The sequence below is a fragment of the Branchiostoma belcheri genome, unplaced genomic scaffold, assembly GCF_001625305.1.
Source record: "Branchiostoma belcheri isolate BF01 breed outbred unplaced genomic scaffold, Haploidv18h27 scaffold154, whole genome shotgun sequence".
NCBI classification, from domain to species: Eukaryota; Metazoa; Chordata; class Leptocardii; order Amphioxiformes; family Branchiostomatidae; genus Branchiostoma; species Branchiostoma belcheri.
The window spans coordinates 198,388-211,858 of NW_017802980.1; the positions used below are offsets into that span (position 1 = coordinate 198,388).

General features: G+C 44.2%; 1 protein-coding gene and 1 pseudogene across 2 annotated transcripts in view; one reads left to right on the plus strand and one right to left on the minus strand.

Annotated features, from left to right (window-relative positions):
- The window catches only part of LOC109465615, a 48,443-nt pseudogene that overhangs the window by 14,314 nt on the left and 20,658 nt on the right, over positions 1-13,471 (plus strand). The window contains exon 6 of the transcript XR_002139974.1: positions 3,420-6,199. The product of XR_002139974.1 is annotated as an uncharacterized LOC109465615 (transcript). The remainder of the gene's footprint in view (positions 1-3,419; positions 6,200-13,471) is intronic.
- On the minus strand, positions 10,653-12,693 carry LOC109465614. Its single transcript, XM_019762978.1, has 3 exons — positions 12,488-12,693; positions 10,933-11,019; positions 10,653-10,786 (listed from the first exon to the last, which is right to left on the minus strand). The coding sequence occupies exons 1-3, from the start codon at positions 12,575-12,577 to the stop codon at positions 10,658-10,660; spliced, it is 306 nt and encodes a 101-aa protein (XP_019618537.1). The 5' UTR covers positions 12,578-12,693; the 3' UTR covers positions 10,653-10,657.

Sequence of the window (13,471 nt, forward strand, 5' to 3'; positions counted from 1 at the left end):
GCCAGGCCCGCTCAATACACATTCTGCCCTGGGAGTCCGTAGGGTATTACCTCCAAGGTTGCGTCAGGACCTTGGGCTAGTGAGGCAAAGCCCCCTGCTCAACCGAGGGAGTTGGTAGAGCTCCCAACAAGCTATCCTACTTGATTCCATATGAAGAACATTCCCAAACATCCTCTAAAAAGTCCTTTTTACACTTTCAAAGTGATAACTAAGACAATAGCCACAACAAAAACGGACAAAGATAACATGATGGGAAAGACAACAAAAGACACCGCACTACCTGCTTAATATTCTAACTGTCAACCTTTTGAATATTCAAAACAAATCAAAGTCCTGGACTCACTGTCCAAACTCCAGAGGCAAAAACATAAAAACTCAAAAGGATATAGAAAAACCAGTGCAAAGAACAAATTACAGACAAGCGAAAAACACTGTTCGACTTCAAGACTTTATCTAACCCAGGCGATGTAACCCCCTGAAGGACTAAAGTCCAACCCCCGAAGTCTGGTTTCCCCGGGGATCACACCACCCATCACAGTTTCCAACTAGACTCTATAAAACCAACATCAGATGAATATATCCAAGTTCGAACACCACAGGATTCCAACATCCAACCCTCCAGAAGAACCATCTACAACTTCAAAATGAACATCAAACTTTCCTCAACTCCTTGTTCTTGCTGAAGGAGACTAAAAAATATAAATCCGAGCCGAAAACGTTCAGTCACCACTTTCAACACTAATCACTTCTTTAAAACACTACCAAATCTAGAAAAACTAATGCTAGAAGACCCTTCGACCAAAACTTCGACATAGGCGGTCAGTCAGAGCGTACATGGCATAATTTCTCAAATCCCACACGACACCGGCCCACTCACTGTCTCTGTCCGGCTCCTGGCTCTGTCCTCCGTCCGAACGCCCGGCGTCTTCCCCTGATCCCTGGCCGATGTCTCCGGGTCTCTCCCGGCCCCGCTCTGGTCCCTGTCGACATCCCTCCTCTCCTGCGGCTCTACAGAAACAGGCTCGCTGCCTCCTCTCGTCGTGGCCCGCCTGTCGAGGTCCGCTCGTCTCTGGCGTCGGTCCTGCCCTCCCGTGCGCGGCTCCGGCCCTCCTGGTCCCGGCGTGGCTCTGCCCTGCAGCGTCCCCCTAGATGTTGGTTGACACAGCATCCCATCCTCGTCGCCAAATGTAACCGAGGTGGTGTTCACCGGGTTCTTTTGGGATGCTGCAAGGGAGACTAACTACAGGGCTAGCAAGAACACACGCAGGACACAGGCATTGCCGTCACACACGCACGGGAGACGATGGGGTGGGACAGTCTTCTCTGTAACCTTCCCTCAAGCTGTCTCTGTCTCAGACTGTCTTCTAGACTGTTTCCCCAACCCACTGAGCTCCCAGCTTTTATTGTCAAACCACAGACAGAGCCACAGATTGCAATGCAGACAGTCGTCTAGCAAGGGAACAATACAACATTTGGCACCTATCCGCCATGTCCTTGATGTTTCTATCATCAAAGCCTCGAATTAGCATAACCAGATTATCATGCTGGCCACAAAAACTTCAAAGACGATGGCCTCTTACAATATGCATAAAAAGTGTCATTTTCAACCCCTTACAGGGTTATCATAAAAACAAATCCAGTACAAAAGATAAATCCCGATAAAAAAGCCTAAAAACATGCCAACCTAATAACCACAGACCCAAACCTCTGCTTGGAAAGTGTTCCTATCAAAAAACACAGGGCTCCATCACTGGCAGAGTGACTCAAAAACTACGAGTAGGGGGTGGGAAAGATCTCTACGAGTGGGGGTGGGGAAGATCTCAGGAGGGCAACGAGTGGAGGTGGGGAAGCTCTGACGCTAAAAGCCTTACCTGGTGTTTAGGTTGCTAGCAAAAAATCCCAAAGCGGCCAAGAAGACGACGAAGCAGAAATACACGAAGTGTTGCCCCATTAATGTGCCGTCTGGTTTTCTATGGCCTCTGGGCGTTGCATGTTGCAAAGTGTCAACTCGCTCCGTCGGTATGCCAACTCAGCAATCTTCTGCAGTCCACAGTGCCAGCTAGACTTCAGCTTCCCCAGACATCCAGACTTTGTCAAGTGGATGCATTGCCCCCTCACGATATATTAAAGGCAAACATGGACGGCTATGCTTCAGACTGTCCCGCCATGATGGAATGACACTTACAAACCCGTTTGGTCACTATTGAAAGGTGATGCCCCCGAGGTTTAATAAGTCAATGAACTCCAGCCAAAGAGAGAGAATGAATTAGCTACATCCCTTGGCCAAGTGTTGATCTATTTTTTACCTCCATGAAAAATGAAGATATTGTTTTTGGCGTGTCTGTCTGTATGTCTGTGTGTCTGTCTGTGTGTGTGTGTGTCTGTCTGTCTGTGTGTGTTTCCGCAACTTTGTGGTCAGCATAACTTCAGAACGCCTTTATGGATTGCCATGATATTTGGTATGCTGGTAGGTCTTGGAAAGACAAAGGTCAAGGTCAAATATGGGCCTCCTGGTGGATGACCTTGCTACTGCAGCAGAATTTCCTTTTTTTTATCTTTTGTTCTAAACATGCTATGGTCTTGACTTTTTGGTGACAGATAGCTTGTCCTGTCAGGAATAAGTGGTGTGGGTTTGGTCCCCCTAGCAGCTTGCTCTGGAACTGCAGGGGACTTCTGGCAAAATCTTTAAAAGCCAATAACTCCAGTTAGGAACAATGTATTTTCATGATATTTGGTGTGTAGGTATCTGAGAGAGAGAGTTGTGCATAACTAAATGCAAATTATGCAAATGAGGACTTAATTTGCATAATTAAGGAGGAAATTCTATAATTACAGTGTTTTATATAATAGTTCTTTTATACATGCAATCTATTTAATCTGTGGCAGGAGGAATATCGACAGATACCAATTATGCTAATGATGACCTAATTTTCATAATGTGAAAATTCTGTGACTCCTTATTGGTGAATGATGGGAATTTTATACCTCGTGACATGTGTAAGATTAACACCACTATACATATATTATGTTAATGTAGATGTCATTTGCATAATTGATGAGGACATGTTGAAATGAAGTATGACATTGACAAGGCAATCCCATATTTCATGGAGGTATGAGATCTCGGAACTCTTGTTTTTGCTCTGTTTCTTCCTCTTCTTCTCCAAACCGTGACCTCTGATCTGACCAATGACATGATTTGTTGATGTCTTTCACCATGGTGACTGGTGTTGAGTTACATAATGTTGCAATTTCATGGTCTGCTCTGCTCCTGTCACCATATACTAGTAGTACATGTATGTGAATGTGTTTGAGTAAGAATGAACAGAGCAGACCATGACTCTGAAGGTAAACATTATGCATTTGCTTTGCAAATGTTACTTTTCTAGTTTATGTTTTGCTGATGTTGTGTTATACAGGTATGAGGAGGGGGCCACAGAGTGGGAGGATGAGTTGTCTTCATCCCTGGATGGTTCCAAACAACTCGCCAGCAGCAAGCGGCGTAGGACTCGATCTGTGCTTGTCTACCTGGACACGTGTGCCATGACACTCACACCGATCGAGCTTCCAGCCAAGATCAAGATCAGACAGGTTGCTGTGGGTTCAGAACACATGGTGGTCGTGGCTATGGAAAGAGCCGTCTACACATGGGGGGAGGGAAGCAAAGGCCAGTTGGGTCACGGGGACCTTCTGGGTCGTAGCAAGCCAGAAATGGTGGAAGCGTTGAAGGGGAAGTCTATCGTGCGAGCGTGCTGTGGGGATGGTTTTAGTGTGTTTGTCAGTGACAATGGGATCGTGATGACGTGTGGGGACGGCAGTAATGGCTGCCTGGGGCATGGTGATTGGATGAGCGCTTCACGGCCACGACTGATCGAGCCTCTCCTAAGCGTGGACGTTCGTGCCATCTCGTGCGGACCGCACCACGTGGTCGCGGTGGGGAGCGACGGCGAGGTGTTTGCGTGGGGTCGCGGGCGGCACGGCTGCCTCGGGCTGGGAGACGAGGAAGACCACTTCTCTCCGCAGGAGGTCCAAATCAGCGAACCTGTCTTCATCAGGGAGGTCAAGTGTGGCGTGGACGGCACCATGTTTCTCACAGACATGGGCAGCGTCCTGGCATGTGGCAACAACGAGAGTAATAAACTAGGGTTGAACCATCGGCAGGGTTTCCTGAGAGCCATGAAGAACCTGCTACAGAAAGTGGAAGTCCCGGGGAGGAAGGTGCCGACTGTTGTCCGAGCCCTGACCAACCACAGAGCCATCGACATGGCCGTCGGACCTCACCACACATCAGTACTGGTGGAGCCTGGCAAGGTCTACACCTTCGGGAGGAACATGGAGGGACAACTCGGGACCGGCCACACCAAGCCGAGAGATGCACCAATGGAGGTCAAAGACCCTGGGATATCAGACAAAACAGTCACCATGCTGGCCTGTGGAGACATGTTCACCGCAGTGGGAATCAACTCAGAGAACGCCTTGTTCTTCTGGGGAACCCGGTACCGCCCGAAAGAAAAACCAGAAGAAAACAACAACCAATCAGCTGAAGGAGGAGGCACCGGGGAAGAACAGGACCTCACTCCCATTGGACATCGCCGAAACTCTAGCAACATCTCCATCACTAGTGCTGGGAGTGTGAATAACATAGCCGTGGAGACGAGAGCGCACACGCCTACACAGGACACTAACAGACTGTCCGTCAGTTCTGCAAGTTCTGTTCAAAGACCGGTGTCTAGTTCTTCTCTGAACGCAGATAACGTGAGTGGAGATGGTGTAGACAGTAGGGAGACAAGAGGTAGATCTGCCAAACGACACAGTTCCCACAGCAGTATCGGCAGCATTAGTCTGGGTGACAAGGAGACAGAGCTCATAACCACACCTACGCCAATCCTGCGCTGTGACTCCATCATCGGGACGGGAGGCACGCCCGGCGCCGAACCAATCCCACTCACGCTCACCCACGTCGTGGCCCACGGACAGAACCTGTTTGTCCAGGTGGAGACAGCCGCACCGCCACCCCGCAAACGAACGCGGAAAAAACGGTCCTTTAAAAAGAAAATGGGACCAAACCTGGAAGTCCCGCCTCGAAATCTGCACCATTCCGCATCTAGTAATGATGCGGGGGATGAGTACACCAGCTCTGAGGCCTCAGAATACGACACACAGGGAACTATTCCAACATGGATCAAGAACGAGCTGAGCACGTCAGCACTGGTTAGTCAGGATGAACAAGACGCAGATGAGAGTGATGATGGAGGTGTCACTGATGATGATGCTCTAACAGAGACAGAAGCCTCCGGGAATGACAGCATTGTATCTGTAGAAACTAGTATCCAGATTAACAAAGAACTGAAAAACAAGGACGGGATGAAAACTGTTCGAGCTGATTGGAACCCTAAACCCTCCACTCCGGTGGGAAGAGCAAAGGCAAAAGACGGCTCTCTGGTGCTAGGTGAAGACAAGAATCAAATCAAACGTGTGTCTACTGAGAGTAGTGTGGATACTTTTGCTGCGGATGAAATGGATCACCTTTCCAGCTCAGACTCTTCTGAACAAATGGCAGTGGCGCTTAGAAACGCGTCTGAAGTCACCAAAAACACTGAGGGAAATCTCCAGGCGAGAAAGAAGCTGTCCCTTCCCACCGTCACCACCAAGGAGGGGAAACTGGCGCCACCGTCTTCGTACCGCGGGCAGGAGGGAATGAAGCGGGTCGGCCCGATGCCCGGTGTGCAGCGGCCGCTAAACCGTCTACGTGCAGGCCGTAGTCGAGGCCGAGCGGGCGCTCTCGTTCCAACCGTGAGCGAGCCACCAGGCGGCCTGGGCAAACCGGCCGCCAAGCCCATGTACAAAACCAAGGACACCTTAATAACAGAGGTGGAGAGGCTGAAAGAAGAGAAGCAGCGAGCGGAGGAACAGTTAGAGAGGGTTCAGGAGACCTACAAAGCACAGCAACAAAAACTGGAACAAGAACAGCAACAAGTGGTGGAGGAACGGGAACGCAAACTGCAAGAGGAAATTGAAATCCTTCGTCAAGAGTTGACTATTCAGAGTAATGCACTGAAGGAGAATCAGAATATTATGATGAGTTTGCAGGACCAGTTGGTGAGGGTACAGTCAGAACAGCTGAGGGCCAACGCAAGAGAGAAGAGGGCGGCAAGCGCCCGGTCTCAGCCTATCAGCTCTCCTCTCAAGAAACCAGAAAGTAAAATCTGTAGTATTTGCTAGCGAAAGAGTTTCTGTTTTCTGAAATTATCTTCATGCCTGTAGCCAGGATTTTGAATGGGGGGGTTCTTCCCACTGCTGGAGGGGACCTCGAGCGCTGTAGGTGCGAGGTTCCTAGGGGGGTCCGGGGGCATGCTCCCCTGGAAAATTTTGAAAAATGAACCTTCTAAAATGGCATTTCGTGCATTTTTGAGAGGATTTCAAAGAAAAAATCAGAGATAAATTTTTATTCAATGACAAAGGGAGCACTTTTTCTATGATTCCAGTCCATCTTTTCAAGAAAAATCTTGGACCTTTAGTAGTAGGCTTTACATAAAAAGTGGACCAAAAAGTGGACCTTTGAGCCTTGTGGGGGGTGGCTACGGGCATGAAGAGTTTCTGATTTCTGAAATTATCTTCTCCAGGGTTGTTGATAGAACGCCTGTGTGTCACTGTTACCCTTTCATCTCTGAAATGTAACGACATTTGTACATTTTAAAATTATTCTGCCTACCAAAAAGATTATTGCTAACCAAATATGTTAGCAAATCAAAATCAATGTAACATTTTTGCACAAAGAGGCAAATTGAAGAATATGAAATCTGGCTTCAAAAGTAGAACCTTTTGAAATTGTTGTATGGGAATCAAATTGACCTTAATTGTCATTGTTGTCAGAAAGTGAGCAAGGTGAATCAAAAATGTGAGGAGGCTGATTCTGTGCCTTATTATGAATGATTTTAATACAAATTTTTAAAATTTTCTATTTGTAAAAAAATCAGGTTGGCATGTGTGACTGGAGCACCAGATTGGATGCGAGTCATCTCTGAATCATTGGTACATGATCATTTCTGAAGACAAATAGTATTTAATGCTCACTTTGTATCAAAGCTGCAAAGATTTTACTACTACCAACGTAATAAGCTGCTAGCAAGCACTGTACTTATTCTTCATTACAGTAAACAAAAATGGCAAGTTTCAGAAACAAAAGGAGCCAGTTGTGTAGTGTATAGGCAGAGCCTGGCAGACAAATATGCAATGCAAGGATGCTCGCAGTGTAAAAGGTGGAGTAGGTTGACATTATGAAAGTTTTCAAGATTTCAATACTGTAGATTTTGGCTGCAAATTGTGCTATTATTTTATGATCTTATGTTTTTCTTGTGTTTATCTATGAACATGACAAGATAACAGACAGATTATTTTGCAAAGTCTTGTAAGAAGCTTAGTTTGTATTTTACATAGCTACATAGCTAAGAGTTTATTTCAAAGAGGTGTGTTTTGAACAAAATTCATTAGAGGGGCAATAAATTGGGAAGGAGTCATATACATTGCTTCCAAAACTTCCAACTACAAATGTACTTGGTAACGGTAAACAATCTATAAGCCACACCAATTTAATTTGTTGGTTCTCAGATTTTTTCAGAAAAAATATGAAGCGACAGGGCGAAAAAAATTAAAAATAAAAACAGGTTTAGGCATCCTATTATAGCCCCAATTGCTACGATAGGAGCCATGAAGTCAACACAAAAGGCTAGTTTAATATTTAAGCAATGAATTTTGAAATTTTGATTAAACCACTGCATTGATAGATGGAAAAACAATAATTAGGAAGAAAAGGACTTTCCTCAACTGTTGGGAGCAAAATATATAACATTATGAGCATTTTTGAGATGATTCAGAACCAGAATCATTTTTTTTTCTGCAAATCAGAAAAAATGAAGAGGCGAATCCAAGAACCAACAAATTAAATTGGTGTGGCCCTATCTATGAATACTCAGTACAGAGGCAGCCTCACTTTTTCCAAACAAAAGAAAACAACAACAAATATTCAAGCTACCTCTTACATGAGGCAGGTTTGCTGGCACTTGTGTCATTAGGCTACACCAATTTAATTTGTTGCTTCTCAGATTCGCCCTGTCCATTTTTTTCTGATTTGGCCATGTTGATTTGATTATATGGATGACATCCGTGTGCGCATGAATTTTCGGCCGTTTCCAAAAAAAAAAGTTTCCAACCACACTGCAAATTGTACAAAACAGTTGCAAAATGAGCAAATATATACCGAAAGTTGCAAAAAAAATATTTGAAAACGATTCCAACGTCGTAGAATGCCAAAATCAAACAAAAAACTAAAATGCAAAGAAATGAATTTAAAGAGTAGATTATTCGCCATACCATACTCGTTCGACCTTCATAACAACGTAGATTTCATAAAAGCAACTTTTTTTTGCAAAACTTTTTTTTATTCGCGCGCTCGCATCAGTTTTGGGGTTTCCAGAGGATGTCATCCATATAATCAAATCAACATGGCCTTTGCAAAAAAAAAAATTTTCTAAATTAACTGCAAAATACTCAATGAAAGACATTTTTGGCCCCAACGTTTGAAGAAAGTCCTTTTCTTCTTAGTTCTTAAAGTTTTTCAATGTGACAATGCAATTTTGTTTCATTGAAAGTTCAAAATCTATTGTTTTGATCACTAACCAGCCTGGTATGTTCACTTTATGGATTTTCCTTTCCGGCTATCATGGGTTCGTTGCCTTGACCTGTTTTGTTTTTTTTGCCCTGTTGCTTCATATTTTTTCTGAAAAAATCTGAGAAACAACAAATTGAATTGGTTTGGCCTTAGCAAGAAAGGACACAGTAGTGTAGGATAGAGGTCAGAATGAGATCATGTGTAATAATAATACATTTGTTTTTCTGTCATTTCTCAACTTTAATTTGTTGTATTTCAAAAATCCCTTTGACATCAAGAGGTTCTAAATATGTAAGAAAGGAAACTTGATTTCAATCAATCATATTTAAATTGTTAATGTATTGCTTACTGTAAATCACCTTGTATTCGTGGTACTTTTACACACACAAAGTTGGCTGTACTACAAATTTATCAGTAGGCCACACCAATTTTATTTGTTGGTTCTCGGATTTTGTCAGAAAAAACATGAAGCGACAGGGCGAAAAAAAATAAAAATAAAAACAGGTCTGGGCATCCTATTATAGCCCCAAATGCTATGATAGGAGCCTTGAAGTCAACACAAAAGGTTGTGTTAATATTTAAACAATGAATTTTGAACTTTTAATCAAACCACTGCATTGATACATGTAGATGGAAACACTGCAACAACTAGGAAGAAAAGGACTTTCCACAACTGTTGGGGGCAAAATATGAGCATTTTTGAGTTGATTCAGAACCAGAATTTTTTTTTTTGCAAATCAGAAAAAAATGAAGAGGCGAATCCGAGAACCAATAAATTAAATTGGTGTGGCCTTAACGGATTTTTCTAGAAAAATAATGGAGCGGGCAGGCAAAAAAAAACAGGCCTAGGCATCCTATTATGGCCCAAAATGGTACGATAGGAGCCATGAAGTCAACACACCAGGCTGATTCAAAATTTAAACAATGAATTGTGAACTTTTAATGATACCACTGCATTGAAAGATGGAATAACTGTAACAACTAGGATGAAAAGGACTGTTTTCAACTGTTCAGGGCAAAATATGAGAATTTTGCAGTTGATTCTGAATTTTTATTTTTATTTGCAAATCCAAAAAAAATGAAGCGGGCGAATCCTTTAACCAAGAAATTAAATTGGTGTAGTCTTACAGCAAATTAATAATTTGCCAACTTTCTTCCACACCTGCCACCACTGCAAACATGTATACCTGTAGTTGCATGAACATGTCCAGTTTTCCCAGACCGTGAGAACAAAGTGCTTTACAGTATATAATATACTACATGTATATTATTATCATTATTGCATAATTCCAAATGTACATCAGCAGGGGGAGCATGAATGCTTCTCCTGAATTGGGTGACACAGCAAAACACTAAGAAACAATTCATGAACATCCAAAAAAAGTACAATACATATACCTGCCTATATGTGCTCAGGCCAGGTAATACATACATGTACATACATGTCATAATTGAAAAGCTTCATTGCCCTTTACAACAGCTGGTGTGTTATGCCGAAATGCGGTTATACAGGCGATACAGATACAGATACAATCATTATAATAAGCCGTTTGCAATGATCTAAGCTGAAAACCTGTTGTTATTTTCTTTTTTAGAACTTCTAACAAAAATACAAGTATCCTGTGCAGTTTAAGTATAAGTTGCTTGGAGGACCAAACCAATGCCTCTTTTATCTGACCATGTATGACATGAAAAGTACAGGACAAGGTACAAAAAAAACAGACATTCCGCTACAGTACCATGGAAATCTGACAGGAGATCAAAAATCAAGCTTGACCCTTGTCTTCCTAAGACCTACCCACATACCAAAGGGGCACATGCGCCCAGTATTTTCGAGCCCTGTAGCCCACACAGCCATCTCCACTGCCCTGTCCCCCCAGGCTACTAACCCCTCTCCATCGCTGCCCCTGTAACAGTGGGGGTAACTTACACCCCTCCCTCCTCTCACCCCCTCTCCTCTCACCCCCTCTCCTCTCACCCCCCCTCCTCTCACCCCCTCCTCACTCCAACTTCCAGTTCCAGCATGTCAAGTGCATGAAGAATGACATCAGGCCGTCTGTCCGCCACGTCCAGTAGTAGTGATTTTATCTCCTCATGAGACATGGCATATGTCAGCTCCTAAGGAAAAACAAGGATCAAAATTAAACGATGGTAGTGACAAAAGATTTATAAGTAGAGTAGAGTAGTATTGTAGAATTATATGTTCCAAATGCAAATTTCAAAATGATAATGATTGTTGATGTTAAAATCTTTGCCAGTATTACCGTTAGTATCTTTATCTGTTCTTCTTTACGAAGTGCGTCAAACGTGTCCCTGTCTGGCAGGTTCACCTGGGCCCGACCTGGACTGTCCTGGAGCATAGGGGGAAAGGTACATGTACTAGAATTATATCAGACACTGACAAATTATAATATATAATAATATAAATCATTCCTCCAGTCAACCCGTGAATCCCTCTAGCCTCCTTCGCAGACTTGTTGGGGTCGGCGTTTGTTTTCTTCGGTCGAGGGAGTTTTTGCCATGGACTGGAGAGAAGGTTTCTCCGCGGCAAAAACTCCCTCAGCAGCAAATCGTCCCTCCGCGGCATAACTCGCGTCGCTCACCGAAAAAAATACTAGTAACGCCGACCCCAACAAGTCTGCGAAGGAGGCTATTCGCGAGCGGTGAAGCTACGCTAGTACTGTTATGTTAATTTCACACGAAGTTCGGTCTACTGACAATGGGGTTCAAATCTAGGAGGGTCTGCATGCTCTTTTCCGTAAGGCGTAGGCGGCCTCTTTATAATTTCCCGTAATTCGTAGGGAAGTCATTTTATTTACCGTTATTCGTAGTGAGGAGGCGAAAATTTAGCGTAAAACGTTGCCAGCCTTCCGGAAATTTAACGTAAAGCGTTGCGGGCCTCCATAAATTTAGCGTAAAGCGTAATCAGGACCCCCCATGCAGACCCTCATCTAGATGAATGCAGTCTACGGCCAACTTTTCATCTAAAGGCAAACTTGTCGGATTGGAAAGTGGTGGTTAATCTACTGATATTACAACACTACTGGCAAACACTCAAGTTGTAAAGTGAGACCAAGGAGGTTCAATAGTGAGACAAACAGTTACACCGCGGAGGTTGACCGAGGTCCATCGGTCCGTGTATTTACCGAAATGTACGAAATACAGTGCGAAATACACTTTTACAGTCACATATCTACAGTCACATGCCTATGTAACACATTATTTCTTGACGAAATATTGCACCCTGTGATGTTAACTTATTACTACTCTTGCTACTGTGTTTTGGTAGATTTCACGTCCCCTATTACTACTAGTACTGTAGGGGGGCCTGCATGGGGGGTCCCGACAACGCCAAATTTTGAGAGCCGGCTACGTATTACCATGGAGGTAGAAATCCATGGTACTAGTATTACGCTACAGTAGCGATTACGCTTTACGATAAATTCCAAGTGGTTGCAACGCATTACGAAGAATTAAAACGTGAATTATGCTCTACGCATCATCATAAAGCAAAAAGCGCCAATTACGCTCTAAGTTGAGAGCGGTCCGTCTACGCTCTACGTAGCCGATTACGCTCTACGTAGCCTCTACCAGGCTTGGGGGATCTTGGGGAGGCGGCTGGAAAGAGTAGAAATCGGCCAAATAGAGAAATAAGCATGCTGTTCACCGAACTGTTCTCTCAACGGACAAACTCCCTTGGCATGCTTATTTCTCTATTTGGCCGATAATTTTCTACTCTTTCCAGCCATTGAAGCCTGGTATAGGCTAGCCTCTACGGACAAATTGACGGAAAAGGGCTTGCGGCCCCCCCTGTAGTACCTCCTTCTGTTCCACTTCTGTGCTCCCATCCTCCACCAGGCGGGACCTTTCCGGTGTTTCCCCTTTGGTTACTCGTGAGCGGCTTTCCATCGTCAAAAAGTCAAAATCTCCGCAAAAATAAAAGAATGACCAAGGAGCTTCGTGTGTGTGCCGCTCTGTGTCTTTGTCAGAAGGTAACAGAAGATCACGTGACTAAATCTCCGGAAACCTTCGGGAATCTTCGGAAACATTCCGGTGCGATCGGAAGATATGAAAATACAATGTAATACATGCGTGGGGATAGTTATAGGGGATAGTGTTATACTGACTATGAAAATTCGGTTTGAAAGCCTTTATATTGCATCGGATGCATTCTACAGTCTACGCTCGTACAAACGCGCGCGCACACACACACACACATACACACGTGACACATCCAAAACAATACCTCCGTGTCGTGAGGCCACAGCAAGTACTAGTAATTTTTATGGATGACATCAGCCCGCGCATTTGATTTTGAAAAAAAGAAAAAAGACATTTTGTTGCCTTCTGACACCGGGCAACATGCCGAAAATGGGCAAAGATGTCTGTTGACATGCCGGAATGTGGATGGCAGATAACTATAAAGAGAGGAGACAAGAAAAGGCTCTGATTTGATGTTTTGTTTCTTACTTTGATGCAGTGATATGTGATGCTGGCGCTGTATGTGATGTTCCTACTGAATCAAAACCATTTGTACAATGATTGAGTCAAAATTGTAGGAGCCTTGTTTTTTCGGCCCGTCTTGTTTTTTTTCGGCCCGCCGTGTTTTTTTTTCGCCCGCTCGCATTAGACTTGGAGTCTGCGGAGGATGTCATCCATAAAATTTACCTGCTATGGCCTGAGGTAAAATCACTGCCAAATCTATGCCCCTCCCCCCGCCAGGCGCACAGTGACCGGCCATTCCGGGCTGACTTGTGATGGTAATGACCGCTGGGGAGGAGACCTGACTCAGCACCTCTCCCG

What these genes read in the sequence shown, in the direction of transcription:
- LOC109465614 (XM_019762978.1), bottom strand. Translation starts at nt 12,577, where the DNA reads ATGGAAAGCCGCTCACGAGTAACCAAAGGGGAAACACCGGAAAGGTCC. An exon ending in CAGAAGTGGAACAGAAGGAG is followed by an intron (nt 11,020 to 12,487) that starts GTACTACAGGGG and finishes CCTATGCTCCAG; the next exon opens with GACAGTCCAGGTCGGGCCCA. An exon ending in AACAGATAAAGATACTAACG is followed by an intron (nt 10,787 to 10,932) that starts GTAATACTGGCA and finishes GTTTTTCCTTAG; the next exon opens with GAGCTGACATATGCCATGTC.